Genomic DNA, 25,993 nt, shown 5'->3' with positions numbered 1-25,993 from the left:
GAGCTTCCTTGGCATTTCACTGTAACCTAATTGGAGTATGTTGCCTGGAAATTGTTCTAATTTTGTATTACTACATGGCAACCAGCTGACAGTAAGTTATTGAAAAATTAAACATGAACTTCCCAGTGACCAACTGCCATTAAGTTACTGGAAAATGAACAGTAGCTGGTAACTTACCGTAAAATTACTGGTAATTTTTAACAGTGTGTGCCTAAAGCACATCTGAAGTATCCTATAAGTATAACTGTAGAACGTGTCATTGGTTCTAACCGGAACCAGAGGGTTCTTCATTACAGGGTTCTGTGTAGAATCCAAAAGGGTTCCCCTACAGGGACAAATGACAGAATGTCTATTGGTTATAAACTTACATTTTTTATCATCCCCACAGATCCAGTGGCATAACAGGAAATGCAGGTTGCTAGCAACCGAGAGGTTGTGATTTCAATTTTGATGTGATTGTTCAAAAGACCAATTAGTTGAAATAATATCAGAATTGGGCTGCCTGAGTAAACAGTGGCATCCTCTCTCTCCAGAAGAAACAGAGCTAGACCAGTGTCTCTCTCTCTCTCCAGAAGAAACAGAGCTAGACCAGTGTCTATCTCTCCAGAAGAAACAGAGCTAGACCAGTGTCTATCTCTCCAGAAGAAACAGAGCTAGACCAGTGTCTCTCTCTCCAGAAGAAACAGAGCTAGACCAGTGTCTATCTCTCTCTCCAGAAGAAACAGAGCTAGACCAGTGTCTATCTCTCTCTCAGAAGAAACAGAGCTAGACCAGTGTCTATCTCTCTCTCCAGAAGAAACAGAGCTAGACCAGTGTCTATCTCTCTCTCCAGAAGAAACAGAGCTAGACCAGTGTCTCTCTCTCTCTCCAGAAGAAACAGAGCTAGACCAGTGTCTATCTCTCTCTCCAGAAGGAACAGAGCTAGACCAGTGGCTCCCTCTCTCTCCAGAAGAAACAGAGCTAGACCAGTGGCTCCCTCTCTCTCCAGAAGAAACAGAGCTAGACCAGTGGCTCCCTCTCTCTCTCTCCAGAAGAAACAGAGCTAGACCAGTGTCTCTCTATCTCTCTCCAGAAAAAACAGAGCTAGACCAGTGTCTCCCTCTCTCTCTCCAGAAGAAACAAAGCTAGACCAGTGTCTCTCTCTCTCTCTCCAGAAAAAACAGAGCTAGACCAGTGTCTCTCTCTCTCTCCAGAAAAAAACAGAGCTAGACCAGTGTCTCCCTCTCTCTCTCCAGAAGAAACAAAGCTAGACCAGTGTCTCTCTCTCTCTCCAGAAAAAACAGAGCTAGACCAGTGTCTCCCTCTCTCTCTCCAGAAGAAACAAAGCTAGACCAGTGGCTCCCTCTCTCTCCAGAAGAAACAATGCTAGACCAGTGGCTCCCTCTCTCTCTCCAGAAGAAACAAAGCTAGACCAGTGGCTCCCTCTCTCTCGCCAGAAGAAACAAAGCTAGACCAGTGTCACTCTCTCTCTCCAGAAGAAACAGAGCTCGACCAGTGGCCTCCCGGGGGATGTACCCGCCATTCCACTTCACTCGGGAGAACCCTCAGCCAATGGAGAGCTGTCAGACAGGAGGCGCTAATTCACTTTGGTTGCATACCAAAAATCACCATGCCATTTGGAACTTACCTCTCTGCCTCTGTCAATGGCAGCTTTTCAAAGGCAGTGTTAACACACTTCCCCAAACTTCCTGCTTTCATTATTGCTGTCCTCTCAGTCACACAGTCCGACAGCAGGGTGAGCAAAGTTAGTATAATAGAGAAGTGCTTTGTGTCAGGACGCACACTCTGGAATGGCTTGGGTGCCTTGGGAAAGACTTACTCCATTATAAGTACATGAGAACAATCATGAAGTAAATATATTATGTGTGTGTGACTGTGGTGTGAAGAAGTGTACTAGCAGTGGTGTAAAGTACTTAAGTAAAAATACTTTAAAGTACTATTGAAGTAGGTTTTAGTGGGTATGTGTACTTAACTTTATTTATATTTTTGACTACTTTTACTTTTACTTCACTGCATCCCTAAAGAAAAGTATGTCATTTTCCCTGACACCCCAAAATACTTACATTTTGAATGCTTAGCAGGAAAGGAAATGGTCAAATCCACGCACTTATCAAGAAAAAAACATCACTTGTCATTCTTACTGCCTCTGGTCAGGCAGACTAACTAAACATCACATGTCATTCTTACTGCCTCTGGTCAGGCAGACTAACTAAACATCACATGTCATTCTTACTGCCTCTGGTCAGGCAGACTAACTAAACATCACATGTCATTCTTACTGCCTCTGGTCAGGCAGACTAACTAAACATCACATGTCATTCTTACTGCCTCTGGTCAGGCAGACTAACTAAACATCACATGTCATTCTTACTGCCTCTGGTCAGGCAGACTAACTAAACATCACATGTCATTCTTACAGCCTCTGGTCAGGCAGACTAACTAAACATCACATGTCATTCTTACAGCCTCTGGTCAGGCAGACTAACTAAACATCACATGCTTTGTTCGTGTTGGAGTGTGCCCCTGGCTATCCGTCTGGTTTGCTTAATATAAGGAATTTGAAATAATGTATACTTTTACTTTTGTACTTAAGTATATTTAAGCAATGAGATGTACTTTTGATACTTAAGTATATTTAAAACCAAATACTTTTAGACTTTTACTCAAGTAGTATTTTACTTGGTGACTTTTACTTGAGTCTTTTTCTATGAAGGTATCTTTACTTTTACTCAAGTATGACAATTTGGTTCTTTTTCTACCACTGTGTACTAGTTTCATATCCACACTGTATGTGCTGTCTTCTACCATTTCCATGTCTTCTACCATTGCGTCCCCAAGTGGCAAGGAGAGGTAGTGCCACGAGTTACAGAGCGCAAGAGAGAGAGAGAGAGAGAGAGAGAGAGAGATAATAAACTTTGATTTATTATGTATTTAACTTGCTTTGGCAATGTTACATATGTTTCCCATGCCAATAAAGCCCTTAAATTTAGAGAGGGAGAGAGAGGGGGAGAGAGAGAGAGAGTGAGAGAGAGAGAGAGAGAGAGAGAGAGAGAGAGAGAGAGAGAGAGAGAGAGAGAGAGAGTGAGAGAGAGAGAGAGAGTGAGAGAGAGAGAGAGAGTGAGAGAGAGTGAGAGAGAGTGAGAGAGAGAGAGAGTGAGAGAGAGAGAGAGAGAGAGAGAGAGAGAGAGAGAGAGAGAGAGAGAGAGAGTGAGAGAGAGAGAGAGTGAGAGAGAGAGAGAGAGAGAGAGAGAGATTGAAGGTTGGGAAGGAATACGTTTTGAGAGGGATCATGATGGCACTGGGAAACTTAAAGCTGGAATCAGTAATGGTAATACTGCTACGTCATTTTGAGATATTACAACAACAAAGATATTACTTCAAACAGCGAACACTTTCCCCCCCCTTTGGAAATCATTGCACATAATTGCTTGCGCGATAGAACAGTAGAGTAGCCTATGTATTGCGATTTTTGTTTTGTTTTACCATGATGCTATTCGGCTTCGTCTTATAAACGAAACACAAACAATAATACATGTGCAGGGGCGAACAGTTTTTATATGCCCTTCACACTCTAGTTGAGGACTCCAGCCCATAGGACAGGCTTTGGCTAGATGGGATGCTGCTAGTGTCAGAAGTGACAGGTTAGGAGAACTTAGGGATCGAGTCAAAATGAAAGAAATTCGCCCTGACGTGACTCAAACACGCAACTTTTGACATCACTTTGCCATTAGCTGCATCATTTCTAGACATGACCCAGAGGACAGTCATTGAGGAGTGTTGCTGGTGTGACATTTTCCATTGGTGGCCTGAAGATATTTTATTTCTGTGTCTCTCTCCTGCATTGCCCCAATTATGCAATCAGAACATCACCCAGGTCTATGCTCTGAGTCCAGACACACTTTGGCGAGTCACTGGATTGCATTTGTCCTTTACCCTGCACAGATGACAGTGCTGAATCTGTGATTGTTATAATATGCGTGGGAATGTTCCATAGAGCTTTTGTTCCAAGTCCTCGCTTGGTTTGAATTGTCTGGTTGTGTGTTAGAGAGTGGCTGTCTGGCAGATAGGTCAAAGTGCAAAGGTCAAGGAGAGGTCAGAGATGCACATATTCATGGCAACCAGGAAGTGCATCACTGCGTGGCCAATAAGGCGCACCGATTGGCCCTCACCCTCTCCGGGCAGTTTGTCCAGGTGCTTGGCATTTACATGCTCCTCAGAGAAAACTTCACAATAAAGAGGTCGTAAGTCAAACATAATTGTTTTCAGGTAATTTTGAAGTCGGTACAATTTTTCAGCCAATGCGATTTTAGCTAGCTAGATAAGCTAGCAAATGTTGCCAATAACAATATGGTCAAACTAGCTACATTGTCCACATTGATAAATACGTTTGTGATTGTCCAAAACTGAGTTGTTGTCATCTTTAGGTTGAAGAGGTGAAAGGCCAGTGGCGAAACATCACCACTTGGCAACTCAGGTAACAACATTTTCTCAGAGTTTCACACTTGGAGGGTTGTTGAAGTGAAATTCCCCAATCGGAACTCCAAACTCCCAATAACTCAGATTGCATGTGAATTCCCCAAAACAAAATTAACTATGCAATACATTTTGTTGTAGGCAGAACGCAACTCAGTCCCGTACTCTACACAAACCGGTGAGCCATAACCAATCCTTCCTGTTTGGCCCTGTCCGGGGGTGTCATCGGATGGGGCCACAGTGTCTCCTGACCCCTCCTGTCTCAGCCTCCAGTATTTATGCTGCAGTAGTTTATGTGTCGGGGGGCTAGGGTTAGTTTGTTATATCTGGAGTACTTCTCCTGTCCTATCCGGTGTCCTGTGTGAATTTCAGTATGCTCTCTCTAATTCTCTCTCTCTCTTTCTTTGTCTCTCTCGGAGGACCTGAGCCCTAGGACCATGCCTCAGGACTACCTGACATGATGACTCCTTGCTGTCCCCAGTCCACCTGGCCGTGTTGCTGCTCCAGTTTCAACTGTTCTGCCTGTGATTATTATTATTTGACCATGCTGGTCATTTATGAACCTTTGAACATCTTAGCCATGTTCTGTTATAATCTCCACCCGGCACAGCCAGAAGAGGACTTGCCACCCCACATAGCCTGGTTCCTCTCTAGGTTTCTTCCTAGGTTTTGGCCTTTCTAGGGAGTTTTTCCTAGCCACCGTGCTTCTACACCTGCATTGCTTGCTGTTTGGGGTTTTAGGCTGGGTTTCTGTACAGCACTTTGAGATATTAGCTGATGTACGAAGGGCTATATATATACATTTGATTTGATTTGAACCAGCCAGAGCTGCAGTAGTCCTATATGCAAATAGACCATTACCATATATAGATCTGTGCCATTCACTTTGAACTGGACTGTGTTTACAGCATGAGCGGTCGTGAGCTTGTTTTGAGATCAAAGTGAGAGCTACATGTAGCCTCGTGTGCACATTTGTTCATGTCCTTTCCCAGTTAGTGAGTTATTAGCCCAGTTATAGATCATTTGTAGTCAGCAATGGGGGAGTGATTGTTTCCGACAAGAGCACAAAACGTGTGCATTTCTAGCCATCTTTGAAAAGTGAGTTGGGTAAAGAGCTTTTTTTTGTCTTATAGGGGCAGTGATACATTTTGAGACAGGCTTGAATAAGCTAAGTAGTCAACAGGCAGAGGGGCGCATCATTTTTCTGATTCTCTGTTATAAATGGTATGGGAATAATGATGCATTTTATTTTGTAAAGTGGTTTCTTGCATCAAACAACACAACAACATTTTAAGTCACCTCCTTGTCTGTAGGACAAGTGGAGAAACAGGTTAATGTCAAGCCCCGCATGTTTTTTTCAATAGAATGTAGGCCTACATTGAACACCACACATTGTCTACTACCGTAGCCTGAATGATAGAACAGCTATTTCCATGTTAAAATGTTATGGGATGTATTTTCTCCATTGTTTTTGATGGTAGACCACTCTGGTAGGCCTACATTACAATCAAATAGCCACAGCAGCCTACTTGACAACTGTTAAAACTGTAACTTAAAATGGATACAGCCTCAGTGTCCACAGTAAATGCTCAATTTTCACAAGGTTCAAGTTTGCACTCAGCAGACCTGAAATTTGCTCAGCGCCGAAAGAATTTGGAGGGAACATTGGCTGCACTTCATGTACGCAAGTCAGAAATCAAGCGTTGCTTTTCAATGATCAATGAGAGAAGACAAATACACTCTAAAATGGCAGTGTAGCCTATACAGTGGGGCAAAAAAGTATTTAGTCAGCCACCAATTGTGCAAGTTCTCCCACTTAAAAAGATGAGAGAGGCCTGTAATTTTCATCATAGGTACACTTCAACTATGACAGACAAAATGAGAAAAAAAATCTAGAAAATCACATTGTAGGATTTTTAATGAATTTATTTGCAAATTATGGTGGAAAATAAGTATCTGGTCAATAACAACATTTTATCTCAATACTTTGTTATATACCCTTTGTTGGCAATGACAGAGGTCAAACGTTTTCTGTAAGTCTTCACAAGGTTTTCACACACTGTTGCTGGTATTTTGGCCCATTCCTCCATGCAGATCTCCTCTAAAGCACTAAAGACTTTCAACTCCCTCCAAAGATTTTCTATGGGGTTGAGATCTGGAGACTGGCTAGGCCACTCCAGGACCTTGAAATGCTTCTTACGAAGCCACTCCTTCGTTGCCCAGGCGGTGTGTTTGGGATCATTGTCATGCTGAAAGACCCAGCCACGTTTCATCTTCAATGCCCTTGCTGATGGAAGGAGGTTTTCACTCAAAATCTCACAATACATGGTCCCATTCATTCTTTCTTTTACACGGATCAGTCGTCCTGGTCCCTTTGCAGAAAAACAGCCCCAAAGCATGATGTTTCCACCCCCATGCTTCACAGTAGGTATGGTGTTCTTTGGATGCAACTCAGCATTCTTTGTCCTCCAAACATGACAAGTTGAGTTTTTACCAAAAAGTTATATTTTGGTTTCATCTGACCATATGACATTCTCCCAATCTTCTTCTGGATCATCCAAATGCTCTCTAGCAAACTTCAGATGAGCCTGGACATGTACTGGCTTAAGCAGGGGGACACGTCTGGCACTGCAGGATTTGAGTCCCTGGCGGCGTAATGTGTGTTACTGATGGTAGGCTTTGTTACTTTGGTCACAGCTCTCTGCAGGTCATTCACTAGGTCCCCCCGTGTGGTTCTGGGATTTTTGCTCACCGTTCTTGTGATCATTTTGACCACACGGGGTGAGATCTTGCGTGGAGCCCCAGATCGAGGGAGATTATCAGTGGTCTTGTATGTCTTCCATTTCCTAATAATTGCTCCCACAGTTGATTTCTTCAAACCAAGCTGATTACCTATTGCCTATTGCAGTCTTCCCAGCCTGGTGCAGGTCTACAATTTTGTTTCTGGTGTCCTTTGACAGCTCTTTGGTCTTGGCCATAGTGGAGTTTGGAGTGTGACTGTTTGAGGTTGTGGACAGGTGTCTTTTATACTGATAACAAGTTCAAACAGGTGCCATTAATACAGGTAACGAGTGGAGGACAGAGGAGCCTCTTAAAGAAGAAGTTTACAGGTCTGTGAGAGCCAGAAATCTTGCTTGTTTGTAGGTGACCAAAAACTTATTTTTCACCATAATTTGCAAATAAATTCATAAAAAATCCTACAATGTGATTTTCTGAAGAAAGAAAATCTGTCATAGTTGAAGTGTATCTATGATGAAAATTACAGGCCTCTCTCTCATCTTTTTAAGTGGGAGAACTTGCACAATTGGTGGCTGACTAAATACAGTGCCTTGCGAAAGTATTCGGCCCCCTTGAACTTTGCGACCTTTTGCCACATTTCAGGCTTCAAACATAAAGATATCAGATATCTACAATGGAATAATTTTGCACGCCCAATTTTTCAGTTTTTGATTTGTTAAAAAAGTTTGAAATATCCAATAAATGTCCTTTCACTTCATGATTGTGTCCCACTTGTTGTTGATTCTTCACAAAAAAATACAGTTTTATATCTTTATGTTTGAAGCCTGAAATGTGGCAAAAGGTCGCAAAGTTCAAGGGGGCCGAATACTTTCGCAAGGCACTGTACTTTTTTGCCCCACTGTACATTGTTGGATTATTTAATGGAACAAAAATGTATTTTATTTAATAATGGAGCATTTTCTAAATTCAAACGTTCTACCTGCAACTAGCGATGGCAGTTTAGAAGACACTAATAATTGTCTTGTAAAACTTCCAAGTCGAGAATGAAGAAAGTTTCGCCATGTAAATGTTGGTTAAAAATCTGCTGCTTGCGGCTAAATAGCACCATGTTGTCAATGGCTAATGATGAGAGCCGTTTTATTCCATCAGCTAATGCACTTTACTAGTGCCGCCTCCGACAGACAGTTGCCGGCCCGCAGCTGGCAGCAGTTTGTGGTCTGTCTGCACTACAGCCCTTCAACTGCAGGCCACTGTTAATCAAGCGATCTCCCTCCTGATATTTGACTGGCATTTCCCTGGTCTGATCAGGGTTGGTGTCTAATATTCTAACTCTTCAATCCATCCTGGATTCATATAGCGAAATAAAGCGGAATCATCTATTATGATTCTCATCACAAATCGAGTCAATATGAATCGTTTTAATTGTAAATAGAATAAACAATTGAAATTATATACAACCTCTGAAGACAAAGTCGCTCACTGTACTACCTTTGCTTTTTTTTTAATTAGACCAGTATTGAGCTATGCCCCTTCCATTATTATCAGTCGAGTCAGATTGCGGCTGATGGTAAAATGATTGCTCTGTTTGGGTCAATAGACAACAGTACAGGTAAGATGCCAATTCCTGAACATATCCTATCCTAGACCCCATGAGCTTATGTCAGATAGTCCATCAACGTCGGTCTCATCACCGTGTAAGTTCTAACTTACCCTTTCTCCTTCAGGTTTCCAGCAGTTCAATGTCTCTGAAGAGGGGCTTTCCCCTGAGCAACAGCATTGTAAGCAGGAGTGGAGCCCCAGTCTGACGAGGCAAATGAGGATTCACTTGAGAAATCCTTTCATTGTCACTTTAGTGGCAGGTCTTTTAGCACTGGAGGTAATCACAGTAGTGATAAACTATATTTCTATATATCTTTCACTCCTTCCAATCTGAATCATCTGGGGAGACGGAGGAGAGGAACCACCTTAATACCATGACTGGCAAATCTTTCACAACTGCCTTTCATTTGACACTGCGTATGAGACACTGACTAAGCTTGACTATCTGCTCTAAGGGTAGAAAATCCATGGATCTGAAACCACCAGTACAAGGGAGTCACATATAAGAGAAACCATATCGCTGTCAATATTGTGGCAGACGTTTTCCTAAGACAATAAATCCGATTTTGCACGAGGAGAAATCATTTTGCTGTAATGATTGTGGTGAATGCTTCACTTAGATGGGACAACTGAGTTTTCATAGGATCATGATACACTCCTGAGAGAGTCTGCATCGCTGTGGGGAATGTGGCAAATGTTTTTTTCAAGTAGGATATCTTAACTATCACGTGTCCTTCGAGTTTGTTATCTGAATAGTCATAGCAAGATTCACACAGGGGAGAAATCATATCGCTGACAGGTCTGTGGCAAACGTTCTGCTCAGGTTAGTTCTCTGAAGTATCACAGTATGATTCACACAAGGGAAAATGTTAAGGCTGTCATTATTGTGGCTAATATTTGTGTCATAAAAGTAGTCTGACGAGGCATATGAGGATTCACATGAGATAAATCCTTTCATTGTCACTTTAGTGGCAGGTCTTTTAGCACGGGAGGTAATCACATTAGTGATCAACTATATTTCTATATATCTTTCACTCCTTCCAATCTGAATCGTCTGGGGAGACGGAGGGGAGGAACCACATTAATACCATGACTAGCAAATCTTTCACAATTGCCTTTCATTTGACACTGCGTATGAGACATTCACACAGGGGAGGAATCTTCCACGTTTTCTGTAGAAAATGCTTTAGTGCCAGAAGTGCATTGAATAGTCATCAGAGGACACACAGAGGAGGAACCATACAAGTCAAATGATTGCTTCAAAACAAAGCCAAAATCCTAAAGCCTACAGGCTCACCCGAGGACACACTTGATTGACCTTTACTTTGGGAGCTCTGAGGCCCGCTCTCCATTAAAGGCTATAATCAGGACATATTCTACATAACCTGTCATTTTCCATTCTGTGAAACAATCTTTACACTGAGATCAGAACTTGTATGGTTCATTGTGTAGCCCACCAGAAACATGACTGTGCCTTGTGTGTGAGAGGCACATTTTGTAACTTCCACCTGAGAGTGGAGACCCGGTTCTTGGGTGAATAATATACTGTATGCCTTTGGCTATTTGTAATACTTCAAATAGTTACTATTGTTCACAGTTTTTAACTTGATTATGTTGTATGGTCATCTTCTATAACTGGCAGTTTCACTTCCCGATTGTGTTATTTTTCTGTTTGTATCAGCAGGTGGTAAGACCAGAAACGCACCACAGCATAGGAGGACGGGCTCATTGTAATGGCTGGAATGGAAGAAATGGAACAGAGTCAAAAATGTGCTTTCCATGTTTGTGTTTGATACCATTCCATTGATTCCATTCCAGCCATTACAATCAGACAGCTTCCTATAGCTCCTCCCACCAGCCTCCTCTGGTCCCCATACACTATAAGGTATAGACCAGAGATAATGGAACTATATAACTAACTACACGTGGGAAAGTTATAATAAGTAATAAGGTGATCTGGAATGATCATTTCTTGCATGAACTTAATTTGAAAGACAACACATTGGGCGCATTCGAGTGGATCACCTTTGTCAAGCCTTTCAAAGTACATCGCATTATGGGGACAAAGAGGATCCGACTTGAGCCTACATGAACTTTACAACAACCATCAAAGGTCGTGAAGTTTCGACTGCAGTCGACTTCAATTTTCTGCAGTTGCTCCTCGCCAGCTGCAGTTTGCGGTCATCGCCTGCATTGTGGGAGGCACTACTCGTGCGGGTCAAACAAAAACACTTGACGAGTGGGACGAAAGCCATGACTGAAAGAGGAAGCAGCTTTGCTGCAATTCATATGTATACAGCAGATATGTACAAATTAATGTGATTTTTTGAGTCTCTCTCTCCCCAATTGATGGTACAATGTACACATATTCAGTCCATTTACAGTTTGTGAGTGTGAGATATGGGGACATGTTTATTTCAACTTTCATAAACAACGGCAGCACTGCCATGTTGCACTGAGCCTCGCTGTTGGAAACCACATCAGTGTCCAACTTTCGGCTGTAGCAGATGCATCTCCCCAACTTGACTCGATTTTTGTTTGCAGTCGGTTGCTTCAGCCTTTCCACTCAAACAAGTCCATTGTAAAAACTGGTGACTGTGACAGTGTGTGCTAAACCAGTGAATGCAGATATAAATAGTTACAAAGAATGTTGTTGAATTGGGACTGGGAAAACGGTGTAACGCACTTGACACAGGGTTTTATTCATCTGTATCGCTGAAGCCTCACAGATTTAACAATATAAAATGTAAAAGGTTGAGCCGACATATAGTAATCGCAGTCTCCGCTAACATTGCCTTCACATTTCAATCACACTGTAACGCTGAACTTCCGTGATACGGATTCAATAGAGCCTAGAGTTTGCACTTATATAAAATGCACTTAACAGGAGTCGACAGTAAATCATAATACTAATCCTTTGCATTTTAAGCGCTTTTCAAGACACCCAAAGTCACTTTAAATAAGGCTCTATTTAATCCGTATTACGGAAGTTCAGCTTTACAGCGTGATTACCTTTTAAATTTCAATGTCCCCACATTAGCGGAAACTGCATTCAGGGTAAACAATGCATATGTCGGCTAATCGGAAATTACCTTCAAAATGCCTGTCATACAATCTGTAACGCTTCAGCGACAGGGACTAAATAGAGTCCATAGCAAGATAATCAGCACATGTAAAAAAATATATATATATTTAAATCTATAAAATCACATTAAAATAAGCAAGTACATAAAAGTACACAAAACATAAGGACAGACTAACCATTTAAGTGAACTAGACAGAAGATAAAAGACATGCCTGTGTGAAGGTGTCTCTTTAGTGTGGACTTGAATGTGTGTATGGATTGTGAGGTTCTGAGATGGAGATGGTGTTCCAGAATTGGGGGCTGCACTACTAAAAGCATGGTCGGTCTCCCATGGAGCGAAATCTGGTGCGAGGGTTGGTGGGGAGGCCAGTGTCAGAGGAGCGCAGTGAACGGGTGGGAGTGTATGGGTGCATGAGGTCAGTGAGGTATGTGTCCATTGAACACTTCGTATGCAAGCAATTTGAAGATGACTCTGTAGTGAACGGGGAGCCGGTGAAGTTTTATGAGAGTTGTGGTCAAGGTCTGGTGTGTGAGAGGACTTGTGCACCTGTGTTTTGAATGTGTTGAAGTCTGTCCAGTGTTTTGTCGGGGAGTCGGTAGAGAATAGTGTTGCAGTAGTCCAGGCCGGATACAACAAGGGCGTGAATGAGGGTTTCAGCAGTGGGGTCAGTAAGAGAGGGTCTCAGTCGTGAAATGTTTGTGAGGTGGAAGAAGGCTGACTAGGTGGTTTACTTCCCAGAAGATCCAATCAATATCATGAACGAGCAGCATTGGGTCAAAATGAATGAGAAATACTCCTGAACAGTAGGAAGCGACTGCTTTCAGAATATGGAGATCAATGAAAGACAGGCATATTGATCTCAGTTTCAGAACCCAAGGGTAGATTTAAAACCACACTGATATTGCACATTATTTATGTTAAAGGGAAGTATTTATGAATCCTAGGCTACTAAAAAGGAAAAATATGGTTGCAGAGCCTTTACGCAACAAAAAAACAAATACTATGGTTCATTCTAAAAGTTGACACATTCAGTTCTTCAATGGTAATGTTTGAAGTATTGTACAATATAATTATAATAGGGGAAATAGTGTACATTATCTGCAATCCTGCAAGTTATAAGTATACAATTACAATTCTTCATAAAGACAGCATTCCTTACTTCACAGTGGGAAAAGGGGAAAAATACCATTCACGTTGATTTGTATCTGAGTTTGCTTCACATGTGTTTTCCGCAGTAATAAAGTATATGCTCTTATCAATATCCCTTATCAGTTTATAAATAACCGTGCATGGAGAATGGTGCCATTTTCATTTTTTAAATGTAACCTTTATTTAACTAGGCCAAGTCAGTTAATAACTAATTCACAATGACGGCCTACCCCAGCCAAACCCTAACAACGCTGGGCCAATTGTGTCCCTATGGGACTCCCAATCACGGCCGGGTGTGATGCAGCCTGAAATTGAACCAGGGTCTGTAGCGACGCCTCGTGCACTGAAATGCCGTGACTTGGACGGCTGCGCCACTCAGGAGCCCTAAATACCTATGCCATACCTATGGGGGAAAAAAATGAAAGCAGCAATATTTAACTTTTTATTGACCTGACCAAATTCACATAGAAATGTAAGTTATAAATGTGTCATTCTCATTGAAAGCAAGTCTAAAAAGTGGTAGATCTGTTCTATGTGCACTATTTCTCTGCTTCCGTTCTTAAGTTTATTGCGTCTTTTACTTTCGGTATTGTACACCAGCTTCAAAACAGCTGAAAATACAATATTTTTGTTTTTTAAAATTATATTTCACAGCTGTTTAGATGCTACAATGATTCTCTACACTACACATTGCTTGTTTTATCACATAGGGCTCTATATTGGGCTGGTGTTTAGGTGGCGCTAGTGTAAAACGCACTTTAGTTTGCAATTTCCTCATAAAAACAGGCCCAATGGCATTTTCCAGCCATAACGCCAATTTATGCATGTTTAGGAACTGCTTGCGATTGAAGCTCTTTCCGCAGTCACCACAGCTAAATGGTTTCTCTCCTGTCTGAGTCCAAACATGTTTGGTTAGGTTCCTCTTGCGACTGAAGCTTTTCCCACAGTCAGCACAACTAAATGATTTCTCCCCTGTGTGAGTCGGTATATGTTGAGTTAGGTTCCCCCTGCGATTAAAGCTTTTCTCGCAGTCACCACAGCTAAATCATTTATCTCCTGTGTGAATCATCATGTGCTTGGACAGAACTCCTTCAAGTTTGAAGGTCTTGTCAAAAAAGGGGTAGGTGCTGGTTTTCCCACCATGACACAGTCTGACATGGGCCTTCAGTTTGCAGGTAGAGTTGTAGAAATTTTTGCAGAATTGGCATTCACTGGGTTTCTTCTTGGCGAGAGTCACATGCATCTGCAGGTCAGATTTTAGAGCAAAGGTTTCACCACAGACACAGCAGCTGAGAGTTTTTATAGCTGTGTTGCTGGGTTTGTATCTGTGTTTCTTAAATGATGGGTTGTGATCCAGTGGTGGGCTGGGATCTAATGTTGGGCTGCTATCGAGTCCTATTGCGTCACTGCTTTCGGCTGTGCTGTGGCTGGATGCTATCGTTTTGATTATTTAGAGGGTCACAGGGAATATTGAGAGCCTTTAGCTGAGTCACAGTGCCAAAAGGTGTGAGATTCAATTGTTTAGGGTCACACTCTCTGTTCTCCACAGTCTGGATTTGAGGAGGAGTCAAGGGGTCCTCCTGACCACATTTACTTGTCACACAGGCAGGAGTGAATATTGTGTGTTTGGTATCAAAGAGCTCTTGAAGCTGTTCTTCCTCCTGACTGATGTGCCCCTGTGCCCCTCTTTAATCTGTGTGGCTTCAGTGTTCTCTTGCCCCAGACTGAAGCTTCACTCCTGCTCACAGTGCTGATGCTCAGGGAGAACCTCCTCTTCAGAGACAGCAAGAGAGAGCTGCAAGGAATCTGGAAGGAATGAAGGGGGTGGGGGGGGCTAAGGTTATCCAGCCTTTAGACATCAGGGTTACAGTGAATTTGAATTGAAAGGAGCAATCTGCAGTTCAAACAATAACAAAGCGGGTACCCCGTCACTGTTTTGTTAAAGGGGTGAGGCTTTCTAAATGGAACCACTGTCAAATTCATAGACAGCGCTATGGGTGAAAAGGACTGACCAGCTATGATATCAAAATGACAGTTTTAAACATGTTGAGGCTATAAAGTGTTTGTTTACAATTACATTGTTTAGAAACACTGTAGTAAAACAAGCTTAAATTTGGGGTTCGAGGCATCCATAAATTATATTCTTCAAGAATCCATGGGTATATCATTCATTTTAAGGTTAAAAAAAAATGTATGTACCAATCACAGATTGCAAATCTAGAATATATTTCCAATTACCTCTCAATAAACTAAAGAGAAAAAGCAATTTATTTGTAAAAAATTGTCCATTTAAAAAAAATTATAAATTCAAATCACTTCCAGGTTTTTGTGATATAGAAGAGTTTTCTCCATACTAGTAAACCACCACCTCCAGAGGTAAACATGTTAAATGAATAAATAGTTACTGTTATGCATGTGTTTTATAAACGGCTATGTTTAACACTTTTTTATTTTCTTCATATATCTATAGCCCTTAGCACCAGTTTCCACCTCCTTCAAAAACCCCTGTAGCTTCCTCTAGAGGAGCAGCATGACACATGCTCTGCCTAATGCGATAGGCAAAAATGAAAACATGAAGCAGATAATACTTCGGTCCTTTAAAAACCTGCTGTATGTAAAATATTGTGTGCTATAGCTTGGAAAATAAATAAATGTGACTCTGGATGGAAATATAATGATGTTTGTTTCCACATGTTACATTAGGTCTGTTTTCCTGAAGAAGTTAAATCCGCTCTGTGTTTTGGTTCCTTGCCACGATACTAACGAGAAAAGAAAAGCTCCTACGGCTACCTCTGTCACGCCACCCTCGGGTACTTCACAATCTTCTCTCAGTTGTTTCAACTACTATTGTTGACGTAATACCTCCACGCTCATCAATTTTATTTTATTTTTCAAATACAAGTAGCTGAAAACACCATCTGCTGTGCCCGCTGCGGGAGCGTGATCCATCTGCAAGCTCCCCTCAGGAGCGTGAGTCGGAGGTGCCAAGTGTGTGCTTCTGCCAGCACTGCACCCACTGCTGTTGTGTGCTGTGACTTCTGCCAGCACTGCATCCACTGCTGTTGTGTGCTGCGGGACCCAGAGAGGGCAGTGGAGCTGGACATTTAATGCGATATGTGTGACAATATAGGGATGGAGGTCGGGATTTAGTTGTCTTGTTTGCTTTGATGTATGCATTTATGAATCTAATATATGCAATTTAATATATATTTATTCAAATGTCTTGTTTTCATTCCAAGTGTATCACTGCAACACAGTGTTTTACTGTTCACGTCAATACATGTTTATTTAATGTCTATTATTCGTATTCCTTCATATTTTAGCATTAAACTAGTGTCTAATTTGTCAAAACATAAGATGCATCTGTACAACTGTATTTGGTTCCAACACTGAAAAATATGTTGGTGAGGCAGCAGGGTATGAAAGGTGGACAGGTAAGTACATGTTTTTAAACCGAAAAACTAACCAACTAACCAGGTGGCCACTAACTGGGGAGCAAATACCGATGAAACGTTTATATTGCTAAACCGCTTATCAAATACCCGATAATAGTAGCTAGTATTTCCAAAGAAATGTCAAACAGGCGAAATGCTAACGTTAACTAGAAGTTTACGACACCGATAATCACGAAACATTGACGGCTTAATAACACTGTCGAAAATAATATATTTCTAAAACATTGTAGAATGAGGCGATCACACATGGTTGTGTTGTACATACGAACCTATCCGCAGCAGTCTCCGTAGACGATCATTTTCCTCTTGGTACTCAGCTAGTTTTCTCAACTACCCCGAAAATTTCGACAGCAGCAGCCATTACACGATCATTTAAAAATTCACGCAGTAACTGTAGTTGAGACATTTTCAATGGATTGATAGTTGAGGATTCAACGAATATGGCTTTGTCCACGAAAAAAAACACGTTGATCACAAACAAAACAAATCCGCTTCAAAAAATGATATACAGAATCAGCGCTACCAGCGTCTCATCAGCAACACTAAAACAAGTATTTCCGGGTCACGGAAGTTCAGAAATGTTAATTTGCATTACATTTGTGTTTTAAAACATGTTCCAATGTCAAATAAATGCCCCCAATGCAATACACTGTATACATAAAATACATATTGGCTTATAGAGAAAAAACTATTCTAGGTGCCAAAGTAGAAGTGGGGTTGGGATCACCCTCCAGGGTCTGTAAAATCTACAGTACCAATACCGTATATATGGTGATATTTCATGAGGGACTGAGGTCTATATTACTTTCTGTTCCACCCACTCCGTTGGTCCAAATGCAATACACTACACACCTATAAATCACATATTGGTTTATAAAAAGATAAATATTCTAGGTGCCAAAGTAAAAGTGTGGTTAGGATTAATCACCAGGGACTGTAGAATATATATATGGTGTTATTTCATGGGGGACTGAAGTCTAATTTTCTTGACTTATTCCTGTTTGCTCCCATTGGAGCAAAAGGCCTCAACAGTCCATCTCCAACATAGATTTTTGAATGTAATTTATTTTGGGTAACAGACATATTAATCAGCAAGTGCATAGAGGATGCTGTTCCCACTGTGACGATTAGAACTTATCCAAACCATAAACTGTGGAAGGATGTCAGAATTTGAGCAAAACTGAAAGCGAGAACCACCGCATTTAACCATGGCAAGGTGACTGGGAACATGGACATATACTGTACAAACAGACTAGCTCAGACTTCCGTAAGGCAATCAAAGAGGCAAAGCGACAGTAAAGGGACAAAGTGGATACCGCCCCAACAGATCCACGGATTACGTTATTGCACTGCCCTATGCCACCTGGACAAGAGAAATACCTATGTAAGAACACCTACAGTACCAGTCAAACGTTTGAACACACAGGGTTTTTCTATATTTTTACTATTTTCTACATTGTAGGATAATAGTGAAGACATCAAAAATAGGAAATAACACATATGGAATCATGTAGTAACCAAACAAGTGTTAAACAAGTCAAAATATATTTTATATTTCAGATTCTTCAAAGTAGCCACTCTTTCCCTTGATGGGATCTTTGCAAACTCTTGGCATTCTCTCAACCAGCTTCACCTGGAATGCTTTTCCAACAGTTTGAAGGAGTTCCCACATATGCTGAGCACTTGTTGGCTGCTTTTCCTTCACTCTGCAATCCAACTCATCCCAAACCTTCTCAATTGGATTGAGGTAGGGTGATTGTGGAGGCCAGGTCATCTTTAAGAGGCTCCTCTGTCCTCCACTCGTTACCTGTATTAATGGCACCTCTTTGAACTTGTTATCAGAATAAAAGACACCTGTCCACAACCTCAAACAGTCACACTCCAAACTCCACTATGGCCAAGACCAAAGAGCTGTCAAAGGACACCAGAAACAAAATTGTAGACCTGCACCAGGCTGGGAAGACTGAATCTGCACTAGGTAAGCAGCTTGGTTTGAAGAAATCAACTGTGGGAGCAATTATTAGGAAATGGAAGACATACAAGACCACTGATAATCTCCCTCGATCTGCGGCTCCACGCAAGATCTCACCCCGTGGGGTCAAAATGATCACAAGAACGGTGAGCAAAAATCCCAGAACCACACGGGGGGACCTAGTGAATGACCTGCAGAGAGCTAGGACCAAAGTAACAAAGCCTACCATCAGTAACACACTACGCCGCCAGGGACTCAAATCCTGCAGTGCCAGACGTGTCCCCCTGCTTAAGCCAGTACATGTCCAGGCCCATCTGAAGTTTGCTAGAGAGCATTTGGATGATCCAGAAGAAGATTGGGAGAATGGCATATGGTCAGATGAAACCAAAATATAACTTTTTGGTAAAAACTCAACTCGTCGTGTTTGGAGGACAAAGAATGCTGAGTTGCATCCATAGAACACCATACCTACTGTGAAGCATGGGGGTGGAAACATCATGCTTTGGGGCTGTTTTTCTGCAAGGGGACCAGGATGACTGATCCGTGGAAAGGAAAGAAGGAATGGGGCCATGTATCGTGAGATTTTGAGTGAAACCCTCCTTCCATCAGCAAGGGCATTGAAGATGAAACTTGGCTGGGTCTTTCAGCATGACAATGATCCCAAACATACCGCCCGGGCAACGAAGTAGTGGCTTCGTAAGAAGCATTTCAAGGTCCTGGAGTGGCCTAGCCAGTCTCCAGATCTCAACCCCATAGAAAATCTTTGGAGGGAGTTGAAAGTCCAACAGCCCCAAAACATCATTGTTCTAGAGGAGATCTGCATGGAGGAATGGGCCAAAATACCAGCAACAGTGTGTGGAAATCTTGTGAAGACTTACAGAAAACGTTTGACCTCTGTCATTGCCAACAAAGGGTATATAACAAAGTATTGAGATAAACTTTTGTTATTGACCAAATACTTATTTTCCACCATAATTTGCAAATAAATTCATAAAAAATCCTACAATGTGATTTTATGGATTTTCTTTCTAATTTTGTCTGTCATAGTTGAAGTGTACCTATGATGAAAATTACAGGCCTCTCTCATCTTTTTAAGTGGGCGAACTTGCACAATTGGTTGCTGACTAAATACTTTTTTTGCCCCACTGTAACTGTTGCTGGTTTGAGTTGAGGCTATCATGTTGAATGGTCTGGTGCCATTTTATTATTGCAGTTTGAATCATGAAAGGATATTGCAGGATGAATGATATATGGATATTAAGATGAATGATGAATGGATGTTAGGATGAATGAATATGAGGATGGTTAACTGGGAAAAACAAGGAAAGAAAACAAATCCCTTACTAAAAAGTTCCACGGGAATCTTACAGGAATTTGGGCCTCTGTGAAGGAATTGTGTCGGTACCTGCAGGAATCCTGCAGGATTAATATATATATATTTAATAATTAATATATATAATATTATCAACAAAAGTTGATAACTGTCAGAAGTTTTGTATATGCCTCTGCAGGACTTTTGCATTTTGCTTTGCACCAGATCTTGAGACTAATGCAACCTCATAGTTTGTCTGAGGTTAAGATTACTCCAGTGATAGATCCTTTATTCAAGTTAATAACATGATAACCAATAACCATAATACAAGCCATGATTGACTCAATATTAAACAGCGATTCAGCAAACTATATGAATAATTCATACCGTAAGATAATTCTACAAATACAACGTTACGTTAAGTACTCAAATATTTATCTGAGTAATGCGCCTTCTAGTCTCCACGCGGTAGGTGGCGCTTTGTTATCTCTAACCGGATGCGCTCGCAAGGAAGGTCACAGTTATCGAAGATGGCGAAGTGTTGACAATAAGCCATATATTCTTACCAATATTACTATTTATTGAACAAGCTGAGTAAAACATTTTTTTGTAAAGGTTTTTCATCTTCATAGTAGTTCTACAGTAGTTGTGACCGGTTTCACAAAACCAAGGGCTTAAAATGTCTGAGACGAGTGGTTTGCGTCAACGGATAAGCTCCGTCATGGACATTCTGACCTCCGCTGCGGTGACAGAGATTTGCAAATTAGTAGAGGATTGCTGTGGAGCGTTAAGTGTAGAAGTCTCTCAAAGCAAAGAGCAAATCAAAATGCTAGAGAAGCAACTCAGCCTGACCGAGTCGAGGTACATGTCGGTGAGTGGCGAAGAACGTCAGACGCCTGTCAGCAGCGGCTCACCAAACAACAGTCCTTCGGGCAATTACCCCACGGCCAATGCCGATGATGCGGACGACACTCACGATGATAAAGGTGGGCTATCGATTTGTAACTGGCTGTTGTCAGCCTTTGCCCTAATCGTAAACTAAGAAATGGTCAAGTTGATCTCTCTCTCTCTCTCCCCGGTAGCGCTGTACTCCAAATAGAGAGCAATGGCAGTGGTGTAAAGTACTTAAGTAAAAATACGTTAAAGTACTACATAAGTAGTTTGTATGGGTATCTGTACTTTACTTTTTATATTTTTGACAACTTTTACTTCACTACATTCCTAATGAAAGTAATGTACTTTTTCTCCATACATTGACACTCGAAAGTACTAGTTTCATTTTGAATGCCAGGACAGGATGATGGTCCAATTAACGCACTTATCAAGAGAACATCCCTGGTCATCCCTACTGCCTCTGATCTGGCAGACTCCAACACTGTTTGCAAAATAATTATGTGTTTAGAGTGTGCCCCTGGCTATCTGTAAAAAAAAAAGAACAAGAAAATTGTGCCGTTTGCTTAATATAAGGAATTTGAAATGATTTGTACTTTTACTTTTGATACTTAAGTATAGTTTAGCAATTACATTAACTTTTGATACTTTAGTATATTTAAAACCAAATCATTTTACGAGGGGCTGGAGATTATGAATATGAAGAGAAAATAAAATAAAAATATAAATGCCCCTTTAAGAGATTTCATACATTTTGTTTTGAGATATGTTACATTACCTGATGAAGATTTTTGTGAATTTGAAGCGTTTATTTAATAAAAACAAGCACACAGAATTCATAAGGGTAATGTTAACTGACTGATATTATCTCCTAGAACAAAATGTTTTTAAGATCTCCTAAGAATTTTTTTGTTGTTGTTCCAAGACCAATGCAGTGTGATTGTAAAGATTTTGGACATGTTTCAAGTGTTTGCAAAAGGGAGAAGCCAAGACGTTCAAGTTGTGGAAAAGATCATATCATATGTTTTAAAAGTGATGAAAAGGTGACCTGTTGCAATTGGGGTGGGAACCATGAATGCCCAACAAGGGTGAAAAAGTATGAGCTGGCCAAACTCGGGGCTGTCCAGAGCATTTCATATGATGTGGCTGTTAAAAGGGTTGAGGGTTCGAATGGCGCTCCTGAAGAGTCCATGGTGTTGGATAGGCCTTCACTGAAGGCTGCAGGGTTTGCTGTTCAACAGCAAGACCCAGATATGTTAAAGGTTAGCAATGTGGCCTTTATAGCTATGGGGATTAATGGCACTGCCAAGGTGGAGAGGAAGTCCAGGAACATAGATGTCATTGTGGACGGGGCAGAGCGGTTCTTGGAAATGAAATACTTCTCGGCGAAGGAGTTGCATGGACTATTGTCACAAGCCAAACCACCCTCTCAGGTCATAGAGTCTGAGAAGGGAGATATGGAGTTTTGAAGGAGGTGGGAGATTTGGGGTTTTGTCAATGTGGTGTTTTATTGTGGGTGGATTAAATACCTTTTCTCTATCATGTATGGGTTTTATTTATACCTTGGTTTTTTCCAACCCGTCTAGTTGGTGGCAGTAATACACCTTTTTGGGATCCAGAACTTAATTGAACAGCTGACCAATTATGCAAAAGTTTAGTTCTTTAAATTACTGAATACAGTCGCACGCTGCACTACCTTTGCTTTCTTTAAATGGACCATTAGTGGTGTTTAGAGCAGTATTGAGCAATGCGCCTTCCATTATAATCATTAGAGTCAGATTGCGGCTACTGGTAAAATGATTGCCCATTATACACACATGAAAAACTGTTTGGGTCAATCGACAACAATACAGATGAGAGCGAAATCCTGAACTATCTTAAAGGTTGTGCCATCCTATCCTAGACCCCGTTATGTCAAATGGTGCATAAGCACCTACCTAATCGGTGTGTAAATGTTTTTAGCAGCGCTAGTATTTGCACAACAGCGTTGATGGGAATTAGCTTGCAAAAAAGCTGAATAAATAGAAATATCATTTTATTTCACTACTCTGTCAATTGTCTGTAAGTTTGGTCCTTATGCAGGGTGGGGGGGGGGATAAAAAAATCAAAAATCTAATGGAATGTATAATTAAACAGACTTTCCAAACATGGGTCTGTTGTAGACCCACTTCCTCTCTGCTTACCTCATGTAAAAAAATAAAAAGTCCCCCACAACTTGTTGATTTTTTTTTCTGTGCAGGTATGGTGCATGTGCAGGACTTTTATTTTGACATGAGGTAAGCGAAGAGGAAGTGGGTCTACAACAGACCCATGTTTGGAAAGTCTGTTTAATTTACCTTCTATTATGTTTTTTTCCAAATTGAAGTCAGTTTAAATTGAATTTAACTTCTGTCCTCCGGCAGACTTCAGTTTTTTAATAAAAAAAAACCCAACTAATTCCTAGCATTGCTAGTGTGTAAATACTAGCGTTGCTAAAACCAGCTAATTAGCATTTCAGTTCTAACTCATCCTTTCTCCTTCCCTTCAGATTTCCAGCAGTTCATTGTCTCTGAAGTGGAGTTTCCCCCTGAGCAGCAGCATTATAAGCAGGAGTTGAGCCCCATCCTGGGGCAAGATGACTGGAACCCCATACAGATTAAAGTGGAACAGGAGGAATTCAGGATCATCCAGGAGGAGGAAGACTCTGTATTCACTCCTGCCTGGGTGAAAAGTGACTATGATCAGTACCCAACTCAGTCCTCACAAACCCAAAGTGAAGAATATGAAGACAGAATGGCCTCAACTGAACAGATCAAAACAGAACCTAAGGAAGATAATTCCTCAGAGCCAACAAGTGACTCTCATCCCCAGTGCAAATTGAAGAAGACATGGACAGAAATAGGACAAAGCTCGAAGGGTAGAAAAACCATGGATCTAAGGTCACCAGTGCAAATGAGTCACACAGAAGAGAAACCATTTTGCTGTAGTGATTGTGGTGAACGTTTCACTCAGATGGGAAAACTGGATGCTCATAGGAAGGCCCACAAAGGAAAGAAACCGCATCGCTGTGATGAATGTGGCAAATGTTTTACTCAAATTGGGTATCTAAACTATCACAGAAAGACTCACACAGGGGAGAAACCTCATCGCTGTCATGATTGTGGCAAATGTTTCTATCGAGTTGGTGATCTGACACTTCATATGAGGATTCACACAGGTGAAAAACCACTTTGCTGCCAGGTCTGTGGCAAATGTTTTGCTCGTCCTAGTAATCTGAGGTCTCACATTAGGATTCACACAGAGAAATGTTATTCCTGTCATTATTGTGGCAAATATTTTCGGCGTAAAGATAGTCTGACCGTGCACATGAGGATTCACACAAGGGAAATCATATAATTGTTGCTATAGTAGCACATCTTTCAGCACTGGCGGTAGTCACATGAGTTCATGTGAGGATAAATCACATGAGCTATAAACTATAAATCGCTGTCGGGATTGTTGTAAATGTTTCAATAATTGTAAGAATATGAGGAGACCAAGAGCAGGAACCACATGCTTCCATGACTTGCAAATATTTCATAACTGCCTTTCTTTAACATTAGCTAGGTTTCCATTCAATTGGCGACAGATATTAATGTGAATATTCTAAATTCTGCATAAAGAAAATATGCACATTTTCCCACCAGTTTCCACCAAGCAGACTTGTTGTGGATAAAAATCAGTGTGTGATGACGTGGTGCACACAATGTACATTTTCGCTTAAGTTTTCATGTACCAAATAAAAATCTAACTATGTGAATAGTTTTGTCACAAACTGTTGCTTTAAATAGCAAATGTGCCTACTCTGGTCTTGGCTCGTGCTCTCTAACCAACAGGTCGCAGAGACAGGGTAGGCTGTGCGGGTAGGCTAGCCTTCATGATGAGATTTATGGATAAGAGTGAGAATATTTGTATTCATCGATCTTCATGTCAATAAGACCCTCAATATTTTTGAGAAAGGAGCATCAAGCTCATACCATGCACTTTCACCACCCTGTGAAGTTCATCATAACATGACACGTTCTACTCTGATTTAGCCATCGTCTCCTGTGTTCCTGACCCTGAGTTGGCTCTAGAAAATTTATTCTCCATATTTATTCCTCTGGCAGATACACACACCCTTTTTAAACAATTCAGAGTCAAAGATTGATCTAACCCTTGGCTTGAATCTGAGCTCATTCAGATGAGAAATCAGGCCTGGGCCAATTCAAGGAAACTGACTGTAGTGGACTGACAATCTTTCAGACAATTGAGAAACAGATGTCCAATCTCGATTTCAGAAGCTTAATCAAGCAATCTCTGACTGCTGGTGATCCTTCTAAGTTTTGGAAAACAGTCAATGTGCTGAATAGAACACATTCCTCTTCTTCCCTGCCAAGGCAGGCCTCTGGCATCATAACTGAGAAGAATGGGATAAGTGATGCTTTTAATCATCTTTTTTTTTTTATCTCGGCAAGCTTTTTACTTGAGAGAAACTGGTTTAATTGATCCTGGTAAGTCAATCAACTGCTCTTCCCTCTGCCAGCCTCCAGCTGACACGACTGTTAACCCGTCAACTTATAGTGAATCTTTGTTTATTTCAACAATTTACTATCTGTGATGTACTAGATGCCTTGCTTAAGATTGATGTGTAAAAATGTTTTTTTTTTAATAATAAAAAATCCCCTGGGGCTAATATGCTTTATCCATTTTTGCTGCAGTTCTCTGCCCCCCTGATTGCTGAATTATTAACCCATCTTTATCCTGACCATTATACAGTGGGACAAAAAAAGTATTTAGTCAGCCACCAATTGTGCAAGTTCTCCCACTTAAAGATGAGAGAGGCCTGTAATTTTCATCATAGGTACACTTCAACTATGACAGACAAAATTATATATTTTTTCTCTCCAGAAAATCACATTGTAGGATTTTTAATGAATTTATTTGCAAATTATGGTGGAAAATAAGTATTTGGTCAATAACAAAAGTTTATCTCAATACTTTTTTATATACCCTTTGTTGGCAATGACAGAGGTCAAACCGTTTTCTGTAAGTCTTCACAAGGTTTCCACACACTGTTGCTGGTATTTTGGCCCATTCCTCCATGCAGATCTCCTCTAGAGCAGTGATGTTTTGGGGCTTTTGCTGGGCAACACAGACTTTCAACTCCCTCCAAAGATTTTCTCTGGGGTTGAGATCTGGAGACTGGCTAGGCCACTCCAGGACCTTGAAATGCTTCTTACGAAGCCACTCCTTCGTTGCCCGGGCGGTGTGTTTGGGATCATTGTCATGCTGAAAGACCCAGCCACGTTTCATCTTC

The 25,993-nt window shown here is 41.1% G+C and overlaps 1 protein-coding gene and 1 long non-coding RNA gene across 3 annotated transcripts; one reads left to right on the top strand and one right to left on the bottom strand.

Annotated features, from left to right (window-relative positions):
- Positions 1-10,729: 10,729 nt before the first annotated feature.
- Positions 10,730-17,274, bottom strand: LOC109890107 (uncharacterized). The gene is made up of 2 exons (XR_002255370.2): positions 16,771-17,274; positions 10,730-14,852 (listed from the first exon to the last, which is right to left on the bottom strand). It is a non-coding gene; the product is annotated as an uncharacterized LOC109890107 (long non-coding RNA).
- Positions 17,275-20,277: 3,003 nt separating this feature from the next.
- Positions 20,278-25,354, top strand: LOC109890620 (gastrula zinc finger protein XlCGF48.2-like). Of its 2 annotated transcripts, XM_031824361.1 has the most exons (3): positions 20,278-20,771; positions 22,916-22,952; positions 23,204-25,354. In XM_031824361.1, exons 1-3 carry the CDS (start codon positions 20,465-20,467, stop codon positions 23,226-23,228), a joined length of 369 nt encoding a protein of 122 aa, XP_031680221.1. In that variant the 5' UTR covers positions 20,278-20,464; the 3' UTR covers positions 23,229-25,354. The 2 variants fall into 2 exon arrangements, with proteins under 2 accessions (XP_031680221.1, XP_020338161.1); XM_020482572.2 differs by lacking the exon at positions 22,916-22,952 and having other exon boundaries at positions 20,287-20,771.
- Positions 25,355-25,993: the final 639 nt, after the last annotated feature.

Source organism: Oncorhynchus kisutch, linkage group LG5, assembly GCF_002021735.2.
Source record: "Oncorhynchus kisutch isolate 150728-3 linkage group LG5, Okis_V2, whole genome shotgun sequence".
Taxonomy (NCBI): domain Eukaryota; kingdom Metazoa; phylum Chordata; class Actinopteri; order Salmoniformes; family Salmonidae; genus Oncorhynchus; species Oncorhynchus kisutch.
This window is presented reverse-complemented; position numbering and strand designations above follow the sequence as displayed.